The sequence below is a fragment of the Rattus norvegicus genome, chromosome 9 (genome assembly GCF_036323735.1).
Source record: "Rattus norvegicus strain BN/NHsdMcwi chromosome 9, GRCr8, whole genome shotgun sequence".
Taxonomy (NCBI): Eukaryota; Metazoa; Chordata; class Mammalia; order Rodentia; family Muridae; genus Rattus; species Rattus norvegicus.
In genome coordinates, this window is record NC_086027.1 from 46,507,940 (window position 1) to 46,522,207 (window position 14,268).

A 14,268-nucleotide genomic window follows, 5' to 3' on the forward strand; every position below is an offset into this window, starting at 1 on the left:
ATCTCCCCTCTCCCCGCTCCCCGTCCCCTCTGCAGTCACAGCTAGGGTCCAGTTTATCACTCCATATCCCGAGTGCCAGTTCAAGTTCAGCCCCCACGCAGAACTCCCCAAATCTTACTGCCTCAGTTTCCCTACCCAAGAAATGGAGGGCATAACCCAACAGGTGAGGCGGGATGGAGCCAGGATTCTAATGGTTCGAACCGTGCCACCTGCGCCCTCAACGGGAATGGCTCTTCCCTCAGCAGCAAACCAAAGCTTCCTTCCCTTGGGTCAGAGTGATTGGGTGGGGGGGCTGCGGGGGTGTGTCATACTTAGAGCCAATGAGAGGTGAGATCTGCTGGGGATTCTGGGAAAGTAAAGTTTATTATTTGTGGTGGGAAGCCAGACGCTCTGGAAAGGCTGTGGAAGTTTTATGGGGGTCACGGGAGAATTGCTGTGTGGGGTTGAGGGCAGCGAGGAGTCCCGGAGTCTTGACGACACATACATAGGGTCAAACCAGGAGAATGCCGAGATAATGAGGTTAGTTCTGGTACAGAGCTTATTTTGATCTATTCGTTTTCATTCTGTGCGTGCGTGCGTGCGTGCGTGGGTGCCTGCCTGCCTGCCTGCCTGCCTGCCTGCCTGCCTGCCTGCCTGCCTGCCTGCCTGCCTGCCTGTCTGTCTGTCTGTCTGTGTCTCGGAGGTGAATTGTACAAGCTTTCAGGTGTCTGAGAAGACCGAAGGAACTGGAATTTCCGGTGGTTTTGATGCCTGACACTGGTGCTAGGAATCGAACTAGGTTCCTCTAGAAAGGCAGGAAGCACCCTAAAGCACTGAGCACTTCCCTACTCTGCCCCATTTTGTCTTTAAGATTCACTTACAGGGCTGAGGAAGAAGGTCACAAGTTGCGTGTGAGCATGGGTTCCATAATGAGACCCTGTGTCAACAGCACACACTCCAAACACACATAAAAAAAACAAAAACAAATAAGCCCAACAACTCCCCAAAACAAGCGAAAACCCCTTAGCAATGCCTTTAGAATTGTAAGATAAATGTTTTTCATTAGAAGATGACTGTATTTCTGCGGATGTAAGCTGTATTGCTAATTCATAAACAATATTAAAACTTAAACACTTTTAATTTCTAATTCAAGAAAAAATGTTCTCAGTGGTAGGATTTTTAGTGGCTTTGGGAAGTTGGTTCCTTTTGCAAATATTTCAGTTGCGTTAAAATTCTCTTGCTATTGGAAAATGATACATATTATTGCACAAACGTTTAAGAAACTAAATACATTTTTATTTTTATTTATCTTTATGGTCAGCATTACTGTTTGGTATTAAGACATCGTCCGCGTGGGTGTCTAGTACACGCGGGACGGTGGCAGTGACGGAATCTTCTGAAGAGGTTGCAGTTCTAAGAGAGCACCACGAGGTGGCACCACCGTCAAAGCAAAGGCGGGCTCAGTTCCTGGCCAGGGCGCTCACCTGTCATTCTGGCAGCTTCTCAGTGAGGGAACAGAATCCAGACCCCAACCTGATCTTCAGGCCCCTCAGTCCCGCCGCCTGCAAACTGTGCACTCCTGGCCCGTTTGCAGGATGCTTCTTGCCAGTCTCTGGGATCCGGGTTCCGCACCCTCTCGCAGAACACATCCTGTCTCTTGCGCCTTTGTATTTAGTATGGCCTCTGCTTGGCATGCTGTAGGGAAATTCATACTATGCTTATAGATTTAGCCCCAGCTGCCCCGGGGGCGAGTCTTTTTTTTTTTTTTTTTTTTTTTTTGGTTCTTTTTTTCGGAGCTGGGGACCGAACCCAGGGCGGGGGCGAGTCGTTTAACCCTACTGTTTCTCAGTTTCTTTGGGTGCGTTGGCTGAAAAGGGAAAGTAAATGTCCAACAAGGAATGGGAAGATCTCAAAGGTACCAGGGAACTACAAGGACGCTTGAGCCTGTTGCAGAGAGGAAAACCCTTTCATTTTCTCCGCCACTAGCAGTCAGGAGCGGGTGTGTGTGTGTGTGTGTGTGTGTGTGTGTGTGTGTGTGTGTGTGTGTGTGTGTGTGGCAGCTGCCCTAGAGAAGGGGCAGCAGAATGGCTCAGAGTGGGGAGTGGGCTCAGCCCTACCCCATGAAGCTGTAGGTGATGCATCTCTCCTTGTTCTTTTCCAACGTCGTCTGCTCCTGCAGTCCCTCCTCCACCCTCGTCCCATGGGTTTTCTTAACCGCAGGTTCTGCTTTGTGTGGATGTCACCCCCCAGTCAGCAAGGCTGCTGACATTCAGCAGCTGCTTGGCTCCCCCTGCCGCCTTCTTGTCCCCTTGGCAAGGAGTCGGGAGGAGAAAGGGCTGAGTAACTGAGTCACCATTCAGCTTTGTGGTTTTCTTTTTGCGCCTGGGAATGTTTTGCTTGCCTGCATGCATGTTAGTGTATGCATGCCTGCCTGTGACCGCAGAGGTCAGAAGAGGGGGTCAGGTCCGCTGGAGCTAGAGTTCTGGACCCTGGTCTGTCAGCCACCTTTCAAGTGCGGGGAGCTGAGCTTACTCAGCCTGCTTGCTCTCTAGCCCCGCCCGTTTTTGTTTGTTTTTGAGGTGGGGTCTCCTGAAGTCCAGGGTAGCCTCAGAGTCACTGTGTAGCAAGAGATGACCTTGAACTTCTGATCCTCCTGCTTCTGCTTCCTGTGCTGGGATTACAGGCAGTGGGCAGCATTCTCAGTTTTATGGGGTGCTGGGGGATGAACCCAGAGTTTTGGGCATGTTAGGTAAGCTGTCCACCAGTTCAGTTTCTGGCTCAAGCTGGCCTTAAACTTATGCCCCCTCTCTCTGCCTCAGCATCCCGAGTGGGTCCCAGGCCTGCTCTGCCCATTAGGCTCACTGTTGGGAAACCATAGCCTATAGTGATGGGACAGGGCTTCAGACCAAGTGGGTTTGGAGGGGCCATGGCTTTAGGGACAGTTGTTTTGGACTTGGGCCCTGGGGAAAACTGGGGGCCCATGTCTACAGCACTTGTTAAGCTGGGGGTCTGACTGGGCAGATTCAGCTGGTGAACAGATTCAATGGAGGTTCTACTGTCTCAGGACTCTGGTGGCTGATTTGTGGGGTGTAGGGCAGTGGGCCACCTTTGGGCTTGGTGGTGACATGTCTCACCATAGGAGCCTGTGGCATGAGGCATCTCCTTCTCCCTTGGCTGTCCGCAAGCGCACACACGTGAATATGCATATACCACACATGTACCACACACATGAAAAATGTGTTTTTTTAAATGTTGTGTATGCATGTATGTTAGTGTGCAGTTTCACACACTTGAATGCAGTGCCCAAGGAGGCCAGAAGAGGGTGCCAGGACCCCTGGAGCCGAAGTTAAAGGTGGTTAAGAGTCACCAGTTCTGGGGTTGAGGATTTAGCTCAGCGGTAGAGCGCTTGCCTAGCAAGCACAAGGCCCTGGGTTTGGTCCCCAGCTCTGGAAAAAAAAAAAAGAAAATAAGAGTCACCAGATCTGGGTGCAGGAACTGAACTCAAGTCTTCCTCGAGGACATGCTCCTAGCATTCGTCCCTCAGGACTTTAACAGAGTGAGGTGAGGAGATCGTAATTGTGTGCTGGTGAATGCTAGAGATTTACCCCGTCAACATGGGCATTCCTGCAGGTGGTCTCAGGCCTTTCCTGTGCCCAGCTTCTTTCTCCCGTGTACCTGCCTTTCTTCTGGTACATACCCATGTGTGGTATACACGGGTATGTGTAGGTACAGTGGGCATCTTCAGTCAGTCTCATTTGCTAAGGTGCGGTTCTCACTGGTTCTGGGTGTTTTGTGGTTCTGCCTCCCAGCCCAGGGATTCCACCCTACCACACCTGGCTTTACGAGGTTGTGGGATCCTGGGGGTTTGGACTCAGCTGCAGTACCGCCACCCACCGAGCCACCCCAGGATTTCCTGTCAGCGGACTCCCGTGTCAGGAAACCTGACCTCACAAATTCAGCAGTGCGTGAGCTGGCACAGGCCCATTTTTGAGAAGGATGACTGTGGGGTGGACGTGTGATCGGCGTCCCTGTGGGTTCTATGTTGTCACAGGTCACTCAGCTGGAAACGCCCCAGCCGATCCAAGGCTGAGTACAGATACCTGGTTTCAGGTGCGTGCTGACGCAGCAGCTGGCCAGATGTTAGCAGCTTTTCTCCAAGGCTGCTGTTTAGGTCAGAGGCAGAGGACAGCCACTCCTGGATGAATCCCAACAGGCTTCTGGGTCAGTTCCTATCAGGGGCCTCCATGGACACCAGGAGGACTTTAGTACTCCAGAGCTGGCTGTGGCCCTCACAGGTCAGACACCTCTTTACCTATCAACTCCAGAGGGACACTCAGTGACACCATTGTCCCACCGTGGTGGGAAACGCAGAACCGTGGTGTAAAAAAGCAAAACAAAACAATTAAGGCTTTTGAAAAAAGCATCATTTATTTCAAAGTACAACACAAAGTTGTATTTTAAGAAATACACAATCTTGTAATGCAAGACTTGGCTATGTGCATTTCAGTTCGCTTTAAAATAAGTCAGGTGTACAAATGTGCACACCTCAACACACAGCACAGAAGCTGCGTGTGGTTCCTTCCCACCGGGCGCTCTACCGTCAGCCACTGCTCTTACGCTGGCTTACATTTCTGTAATCTGCTTTTAACCAAGATAGCCTTACTTTAAAAAAATACTCTGTATTTTCAGCACAAAGTCCTCATACATTTTTAAAATTAGATCTTGGCGCATAATATTGTGAAATTATTAAAAACCAAACTTGGTAAATTTAGTAAAATTGTCACATGCCAGGACTTGTCAATCAGTTCAAATTTCTCCCTTAACTGCAATGCCAAATTTGTGTTCTTATGATAAAGAAGGCAGGAAGAGACGGTGGGGAACTGGAAAGTCAAGATTTCAGATGACAGGTTGTAGTTTGTGGCTGCGTCCAGACTTTTGTCTACAAGCACAACAGCAAATCTCAGGGTATCATAATTGCGAGAAAGACGTGAGAGAAGCGAGTGGACAAGGCTGCCCTGCCCGCGAGGGGGAGGAGGGCGAGCATAAGGGCCTCCAGAGGACAGACGGCTGGGAAGCTGGCAGATCATGATCTAGAGAGGCCCCCACTTCGATTTTTGCTTAATTTTAATTTTCATGAGGGAAGTGTGAATTAGACCATGGGTCAGAGCTTCTTCTCCCGATCGTAGGACTCCATATCCGCCAGGGGTTGTAGGTCTGTCCCAAGTCATCCGCTGGGCTGGAGGCAGGAGCGTGGGCAGGGGTGGAGTTTTCCGTGCCCATGAGGCCGATGCCTGACAGCGTGTTTGTTGGAGTGGAGAACGGAAGGTTGCTGTTGATGTTGCTGGACCAGATTGAGCTACTGAATGGAGTGGTGGACCACAGGCCACTGGTGTTGCCCAGGATGGACTATGACAAAACAGAAAGAACACAGCATTGAGTGTGGGGTGAGCTAGGCAGGCAGGGGAATGGAGTGGCCCACAGACCTCTCTTGTTTTTATTTATTTTAAAGAATATTCCATATATTTAGCCGTAGCAGGGTGGAGCAGTTGTTCTGCTATTTTTCTGAAGGCTGACGAAGCCTGGCTGGTGGGCCCGGTGCAGTCACCTGCTTCTTGTGCCCGGGTCTCACATCTCACAGATGGCACACAGGTCTCACCTGTGTGGGTCCTGGCTATGGTAACCTGTATCAAGATGCAAAGCTAACCAAGCGGAGTGGAAAATGATTTGCAAAGCCCAGGGTCCGACTGACTACCTGATGTGTATAGAGAATTTGCTGGCCTGCTTTAAGATTGGTCATGGTGCCATGGGATGGAGGCAAAATTGTTACTAAGGGGGACAGGCTCGCCTATGACGCCATCCTCACAGCAGTACCCACTGACCGTGCACGTGTGATTTGGGGTTTTCTGAGGCAAAGCTTCTGCTATTGTCTTAGGAAGAATGAATCCATTATTTTCTTGGGCAGAGGCCCTTCAGGATGCATAATCTTTGCAGAGAACTTAGAGTAGAAGCTAATGCACACGTGAGCTAGGAAAAAGCGACTCAGAAGCAAAGCCATGCAGCTCCCGGCGTGCCGAGGGAGGAGTGGGGTGTCCCCTTGAGATGGGATGGCCAGGGCCAAGCCATGTAAGAGACCAAGCATGGGCCTGCAGGAGGAAGCCAGGGCCTGAACCACAGCCCTCATTTTCCTCAGTGTCCTGACTCTAAGGCTCTGAAGGGCACTTTGGGCAGCGGACAGAACAGGAGACAAAGCAGCGTCCCCAACAACACAGCCCTCTTGCGGTGTCTCTGCTGTGTGACGGGACAGCAGAACTGGGAAGGATGGGGAAGGATGGGGCTTGGGCACTCACGGTGGCTGTGTGGGTTGTTGAGCTGGAACTGGCTGGAACTGGCCAGGAAGGGCTGGGGTCTGCTGCTGGAGCGTCCCAGAGGTAGGAGGGGCCGCTGCTGAGCTCATTCCAACTCCTCTGGGATGACTGACTGCAGGATCGCGACAGTTTGCTGAAAACTGCTGAAATACAAGGCAGGGGTCAAGCCTCCTCGGCCTCTGGGACGAGATGAGTCTCTCAGCACCACACACCCCAGCGCCATGCACGCGAGCCGACACGTGCCTCCTCAGCACCCACCACCAAGAACTCGGGCCCACGGCCACAATGTGCACATCTAGCAGTCATCACTAGATGGCGCTAGGATGCAAGCACGCTGCCCAGCAGGTGCAGCAGTCCCTCTCAGAAGGCTTCGGCATGCACAGTGGAGCACCGGCCAGCCCAGCGTGCACCTCTCACTGTGTCCTGCTGCGCCCAGGCAATGGGGTAGGGAGGACTCCCACACGGCTGCCTGGCTGTGTGCAGGGTTCCCAGAAGCCCTCCAGGACAGGAGAAATACAACCTTCCCTCCCTAGACCTCCACATAACCTGTCACCAGCTGTTGCACTGAAAAAGATACCCCCTGCTCAGATGGCAGCCATGTCCCCTGTACTGTGTCCCTAACCTGTCACATGCCTATTCTTGTTATCGGCTTCCTACCTTACAGACCCAGAGCTGAATACTTACCACCCGTTAGATTAAAGGAATTCCCAAAGGCTGAGAACGAATTGAGGGGGGTGAAGTCAGGGCTGCTGGGGTTGCTGACAGGACTCCACAAACCCGAGCTGAATGTTGCAAGGGAAAATACACAAAACGGTGGTTAGTGAACCAGCCCCATCTACAGCTTCAATGGAGAAGCTGCTTCAATTGGGGGCTTGGTTATGAAAGCACTGAGAGGGGAATCTACCACACGGTGCTAAAAGATGCCACCTGCCTGGGAGTCTCAACCTCACGCTGGCCAAGGGTGAGCATACCTGTCAGAGCCATCACTGTCCACAGGAATGTGTGAAATGCCAAGGCTGCTGGAAAACTCTGATTTGTTTGACGAGATCTTAGCAAATCCATTCCCACCTGCAACAAGGATTGTCAGTCAGTGCTGAGGCCCAGTGGACAGAGCCCCGCGCCATGCCATGCCCACTTCCAAGGTGGCAGGCCTTGGGCACAGGCCACTCACCTGGGCTCTTGTCATAGCCTGCGGCGACAGCAGCAAAGGTGGGGTTGCCGTTCTTTCCCGGGAGAGAGGCCGCCTTTGTCAGCTTGCTCTTGCTACCGTTTGGCTGCTTTGCTTTTGTGTCACTAGAGTGAGAAGGGAAGAGTTCCCCTCACTGGTGTTGCCGACAAGTATGCTCCACTGTGTCGGGCACCAGGGGTGACAGACAGCCCAGGATGGTTCAGAGCACAGAGAAGCCCTGTGAAAGTGCTCTGGGTCCTAGAGAGATTAACCATATGGAAACTAGGGGTGTCTGGGAGATCGAGGACAGAGACCAAGGTGGGTGTCACAATTCGGGGCCTGGGAAAGGTAGAGGTCAAATTTTGAGGCCCCTGGCAAAGAAACTTGTAGGGTATCAGCCAACTAGTGGGGCTGATAGGACTGGTCCACTCATCAGGGCTCCTTCCCATGGACACGGTACAGTGGAGGCCCCAGTAAGTAAGCCCCCCGCCCCAAGGTTATGCTTCTGCTGACTACTCTTCAAGGAGCCTGTCTGGAGAAGATGACGCCTGTGTGACACTGAGCCTGTTGGCACAGAGAGAGACCACCTGACATGGAGCCAAAGTGCCCTGATGGAGCCTGCTTGTGCACTCCACATCTATACTGCAGGTGAAGTGCTGTCATGGGATGCTTGCCTACAGCAGAACACAGTAACAGATGTGTTCATGGACAGGATAAGGTCACCGCTGGGGTCAGGTACTGGACCACAGAAGAGCTAATCCCTGAGAAAGAACCTAGTAATGAAAAGTGGGTTCATGTGCAGCAGGACCAAGAGTGTGGTGTCTAAGTGTCACTGTGACAGCTGTGACACTGTGTGAGCAGCCTACCTGCCGGAGCTGTTGACAACGCTGCTGTAGCTGCCACGGGATGTGAAAGGGCAGGGAGCAGTGGGCAGAGGAGAGGCCGGTGTTGGCGAGGTCTGACGTTGTTTTAAGAAAATGTCTGCATTGAGTGTTTGCAGAGACAGTTTATAAAGACTGTCAGTAGCTGGAAATTAACAAAAGGTCCTATTAATGCGACAGTTTCATCGGAACTCTTCAAAACCAGTTATTATTTTTTTTTTTTTTGGTTCTTTTTTTCGGAGCTGGGGACCGAACCCAGGGCCTTGCGCTTCCTAGGTAAGCGCTCTACCACTGAGCTAAATCCCCAGCCCCAAAACCAGTTATTTTTGATGTGAAATTCAAGTGTTTCTACAAAGGAAACGAATGAAGATGTCTGCATTCCACTTAAAGGTCTAAGAAGAAAGGGGAAATGTGAATCTCTCAGTGCCCTTCAGGGAATACAAGTACTTGCTCCATAAATGCAGGGCAGGGTAGCTGACCTCTTCCCTGCTACCCAGGAGGAGCTGAAGCCACTGTCTGAGGACCAGAGGGAGGCTGTGTCTCCTTCCAGAGTTAAGCTTGCAGTAGATGAAGTACACAGGCTGAATACCCTCAAGTCCAACAAGATTCCTTCCCTGCCTCAGCCTCAGGGCTGTGGCTCTCAGTATCCACGCAAACACCTACACAGCTGCTTTAAAATCTCTAGAATACGTCTGCACCCAAACCGGAAGGAGGAGTAGCAACAGAAGATGTGTCACTCGTGTCCCTGGGTGCTGCTCATGACAGGGCTTTGCCCAGATGTGCAGGACATACTGCAGCCTCGGGCCCCCTGCCCCCGCCTGCCCTGGACGCCTGTGCTGTGCTGATCTTATGTGTCTGCTCAAGCTGTCTAGCGCCTGCTGCTGCTCTCTAAACCCGTCAGGACCCCAGTGGCATCAGTGCTAAGCATAGCTCCTTTCTCCTGAAGCCCATGGTCCCCATTCCCTATGGTTAGGGTCACCTTCTCTCTGACGCCCCCAGCAGCACCGTGCGATAAGCTTTATCACTGTTTGGCCTGCAGCCTGCCCACTCAATGACCACAAAGGTGACCTCTATAGCTGCTCCACTGTTGCTCATCACAAATGCTGTGCGTGTGAGATTTCTTGCCTGAGTTGCTCATAAGCTTCTTGGACGTCTCCAGAGCACATACGCTTACCCAGCATATTGATGTTGAAGGGTGACTTTTTGTACAAACGCCCAGATCCTTCCTTCCCTGTTCATTTCTTGTGTGGTACCTTCTCTGACCTGCCCCTGGTGAAAGATGAAATACTGGGGGCAGGCCACACTGTACTTTGGATAGGAACTACACCTAAAGGCTGGTGTGCTGGTTTGCTCCAACTGCAGTGCTGAACAGACTATGAGGAAGCTGCCCTTCACGCTCACATCCTCCCTGTACCCTCTTCCCTGCTTCCAAGCGGCCGAGTTGAGCAGCTGTGCCCCCATCACACCCTTCTGTCATGTTTTCTGCTTTGCTATAGACCTAAAAGCAACAGAGCCAGCTAGCCGTGGGCTGAGAGGCCAAAACTCACATTGCTTTGTGAAATTAGAGAGCCTTTGGCTTCAGGTACTATACCCCCGGCGTACTGACCTTTCCTTGGCCCTTTCTTGCCTTTTAAGCCATGGAGAACATTCTTGGCTTCCTTTACTGGTACCAGGCGTTTGCTGGCAAGTCTTGACACGAGTTAGGGTCATCTAAGAAAGGGGACCTCCCGCCTAGAGCAGCTTGTCAGTAAGCCTGTGATGCACTTTCTTGATGGACATGGGAGTGGCCAGCTCACTGTGGGCAATGCCACACCTGGTGGTCCTGGTTGCTATGAAATCAGGCTGAGGGAACAAGCCAGTGGGCAGTACTGCTGGCCTCTGCATCGTCCTTCCCTCCTGAGTTCCTGCCCTGACGTCCATAACGTAGAAGCATCAGCTGACTGAACCCTTTCCTCCTCAGTGGTCACAGTGCCTCACCACAGCAACAGAAAAACCCAAGCAAGGCAAACCTCCAGCTAACTGTGCACACAGGATTCGACAGTCCTCTGGCTAATGCTCTGTCCGACTTAGTGTACAAAACTAAAGCTCTAAGGCCAGCAGTGTCCTGCTAATAAGCACCTAAAGGTGGGGTTTAAGGAAGATGGGAGACCAAAGGAAGAGCAGAAAACTGGGCACTGAGGCAGTAGAGGCGTCCACATGGGACAGTGATAGTGTGAACGGGACACTCACTGGCTTCCTCTGCTCACACTGGAGACGGCAGAGCCCTGGCAGAGGTTTCCAGTGGTAAGAGCGGAGGTGAGAACTGACGGTGAGAACAAGGCTTGGGAGCAGGCCACGGCTGTCTGAGGAGGAAGCACTGAAGGGCTTTCCCCCAGCTGGCTCTGCTGCCTTCTCTACTGTAGGCAGCCCAGTCTCTGACACCTTCCTTGTCCCCAGCCTGACAGAAGCACTTTGGCTAAGGCTAGCTGTAGCAGGCCGCCCACAATGGCCACCCACAATGGCCTGGAGCCGGAGCAGTGGCTTCTAAGCCCAGACTTACAGCTGCTGGGCTTGTGAACCGGCACAGCATCCCACTCTGGTGGAGGAGAGTCTTTCTCGCCCTCTGAGCTGCTGGTACTGCTTAGTTCTTGACTGTTGGGGAGGAGCTTCGAGAGGGCAGCGGGCCTGCTTCCCACTAACTTATCTGTACCTGCGCAGATCAGAAAGGAAAGTGAATGTGGGCAGGTTTTTCTCATGAGCCTGCTCCAGTGAACCCTCAACACAGCCTTGGCTTCACAACACAGCTACTGCACCACCACCGGGCACTGGCAGCCATGAAAACAGTGGTTCCAAAGTGTCTGTGGTCAACATGACAATACCTTTTGTTTTCTGGGGATTTCGTGATTTGGATCCACTTGTTAGTGTAGTTGGAAGAGGAATCTTGGAGAGACTTCTACGCTGTTTATTTTCCAGTGAGGGCGTATATGGTAGTTCAAAGGAACTGGAAGACAAGCATGAACAGAGACACCATTGGTCCTGAGGTTTGCAGCCAGGCTGTAAGTCATCAATGTCATGCCCCACAGGTCAGCTGCCTGTCTTGTTTACAGGGTTTCCCAAGACAGTACCTACTCAGTTCTAAATGTCTGTGCTCTAGACATTCTGGGAGTGTGTGTACACGTGTACACTTGAGGGTGTAACCTCTGCTGCCCTGAGTGGAGTGCAGTGTCTGTTTCAGGAGATGTGTTTGTGAACTTGCTGCATGGAGCCAGCAAGGGCAGCTGTGCTGAGGGAGCCTTCAGGCCTCGTGCCACACTGGACGGCCTCCTGCACGTATTTTCCAACAGCAATTCTGACATGTATGGGAGCCGAGTTCCAGCCCCAGCAGAATATTAGCTCAAGTAATGTAGACCCCTTCATGCAAGAGCACACACTGCAAACAGGCTGTGTAGACTGTGTAAGGCTATCGGTTCGAAGGACACTTGTTTTTTCATAGTTCTCAAAAATTCCCATTTTTTTTCTTTTTCTTTTTGGAAACGGTTTCACTATGAAGTTCTGGCTGGCCTAGAACTATGTAGACCAGGCTAACCTCCAACTCGCCCAAACTGCCTGTCTCTGCCTCTCAAGGGCTGGGGGATTAAAGGCCTGTGCCACTATGCCAGTCCCTAAGTATTTCTGAGATTAGTTAAAAGAGATATCCAAATGGTCTCTGTGTTTCCAGATTAGTAAAGTTTTTTTTTTTTTTTTTGGGGGGGGGTTCTTTTTTTTTTTTTCGGAGCTGGGGACCGAACCCAGGGCCTTGCACTTCCTAGGTAAGTGCTCTACCACTGAGCTAAATCCCCAGCCCCTAGTAAAGTTTTAAGTAGCGTAACAAGCTGGAACAATAACAAAAGAGTTCCCCCCACCCCCAAAAGCAAACTCCAAGAATGCCATTTCTGGACACTGTTACACAATCCTCTATTCTACTCCTGGCTGGTAGAGTTAGTTTAAATTCCATATTCTAAAAATGACTCCCAAAACACAGACACCCAGCCAGTGGTGGAGGTTGTGTGAGCTATTTTTAGGTAAGTCATCAGTACCCCGGGGGGTGGGGGGGAGGAGAGGGGTGTCTATTTTACAAAGCTTAACTTTGCCACTGTAAAATTAACTGGCTTTAAAGAAAAACAGGTGCCAGACTATTTTATTTTTTGCTAATTCAACATTCCAAATTAAGCCAGATGGTTTCCAGAAAAAAAAGTTTAGGCTTTTAAAGAAAATGGACAACAGCCAACTGACTTGAAATGATTCCGTCATCAAAGGTGAGAGAGGTTCAGATGCCAGCTTGGTCTTTGTTCCTGTCTCACAGTGTGTGGCTCTTTCTGGGGTGCGGGGTAGTGATTGGGGCTTTCCCTGTGCTGGTGAATCCTGGTCTGAGCTGAGCTGACACGCAGATCACGTCTGCTTCCTGCAGATTAAGTTGACATGCAGAGTGTTCCTCACAGAACCACACAGCAGTGGCTGTGCTGGCTAAGCTGGGCCGATCCTCTCCTACTCCTGCAGAAGTTCCCAGTGTCTGAGATCTAAGTCCCATGTCTGCATGCTGACTGACTCACAGGTGTCTGGAGGCCACCATTGTAGCCCCATGCTTCTCCTCCTGGCAGCCATGCTCCTGACATTTCTCTAGGGAGTACAGGAGGGTGAAGACAGAGGTGGCCTCTGAGCCATTCCTCTGTGCTATCTCACTTTTAACATGGGCACATTTCCTTCACGCACACAGCAGCACGACTGATGGGAATCTGAGGCAAAGCGACAGCTAGACCTGGTGAGAGTCTTCCTGACAACAGAGCATATGCTACTGCTGCACCTCCGTGGACACATGGGCTCCAGTCTGAGAAGAAACCTTTCGTTACCTGGGAAAAGGAGGCTTTGTTGATTGGCTGATGTACTATGAATTCTGAATGTGAATACTATGAAGCTCACACACAGTCAGTGAGCTTAAAGAGGCTGGAAGATGGCGGTTATATATGGCTTCCTCCAGGTAGAAAGACATCTTACAAAGACAATTCAGAGCACGCTGAATGAATCTTTCTGCACCCCAGGAGAACACAGCTGATGGCTGTAGGGGTCCTTGTTGGGCATGGAGAAGCCTCAAGTCTGTATGGAGAGTGGACTCAGTCTTTAATTGAGAGTTTTCAAGATTGAACCTGATAATGGTCTGCTTATTTCATTTGGAGAAATCAGTACACAATAGCAGGCAGTGGAAGAGAGGAAGTGGCAGTCACTAGCTCAAGACAGCAGTAGCCCTAGGACAGCATTTGGAAATGTAGGGCTCAGACTAACAGTGACAAGAGAGGCCTCTGTCCTTCCGTCCTATACTTCCTGCCTCACCTCCCGTCTGCCATCAACCATCACAATATAACACTGACATCAGTTCATTAGGAAGATGCCAGCCCAGCGTTTATGAAAATACGAAGAAACCTTAGTCAACAACTCAGTAGCTTCACACACCCATTTTCTTGGACAGCAGTCCTCAGAAAGCCTCCCTATGGGTCTCCCTGAATTCTGCCTGTGGGTACTCGAGTGCTATTTGGGGATGGCAACCCAGAATATGTTTCAGGCAAGAATAACTCTTCCAAGGTTTACAGCACAGAATTCTAGATCCCAACTGAAGACTCCAAGCTCTTGAGAAGTTAGCTCTGTACCAGCAGGGGACCCTTCAAGGTTACTGCTACCCACACGATGCCTTAGGTATGTATTAAACCAAGCCTCACAACAGACTGCCAACCCCGCCCTCTCCAGTCTGGTATCAGAAGCAGGCGCAAGCCCTAAGTATCCACCCGACCAGTAGAGGCCGAGAGGAACAGTGCATGGCTTCTGCTGCCCAAGCCCTTAGAGAAGTGACTGAAGCACTGCCCAGCCC

The 14,268-nt window shown here is 51.1% G+C and overlaps 1 protein-coding gene across 4 annotated transcripts in view; it reads right to left on the reverse strand.

Moving 5' to 3' along the window:
- Positions 1-4,388: 4,388 nt before the first annotated feature.
- Positions 4,389-14,268, reverse strand: part of Tmem131 (transmembrane protein 131) — a 146,297-nt gene continuing 136,417 nt past the window's right edge. For 2 of the 4 annotated variants that reach the window (NM_001427652.1, XM_006244858.5), the window contains 8 exons: positions 11,252-11,373; positions 10,933-11,082; positions 8,379-8,538; positions 7,516-7,637; positions 7,316-7,412; positions 7,029-7,126; positions 6,327-6,487; positions 4,389-5,385 (listed from right to left, as the gene is read on the reverse strand). In NM_001427652.1, coding sequence (NP_001414581.1) covers positions 5,104-5,385; positions 6,327-6,487; positions 7,029-7,126; positions 7,316-7,412; positions 7,516-7,637; positions 8,379-8,538; positions 10,933-11,082; positions 11,252-11,373 — 1,192 coding nt within the window. In that variant the 3' untranslated portion in view covers positions 4,389-5,103. Of the gene's footprint in view, positions 5,386-6,326; positions 6,488-7,028; positions 7,127-7,315; positions 7,413-7,515; positions 7,638-8,378; positions 8,539-9,567; positions 9,663-10,932; positions 11,083-11,251; positions 11,374-14,268 lie in introns of those variants that run through there. The other 2 variants (XM_006244855.5, XM_039084533.2) reach the window with 2 other exon arrangements.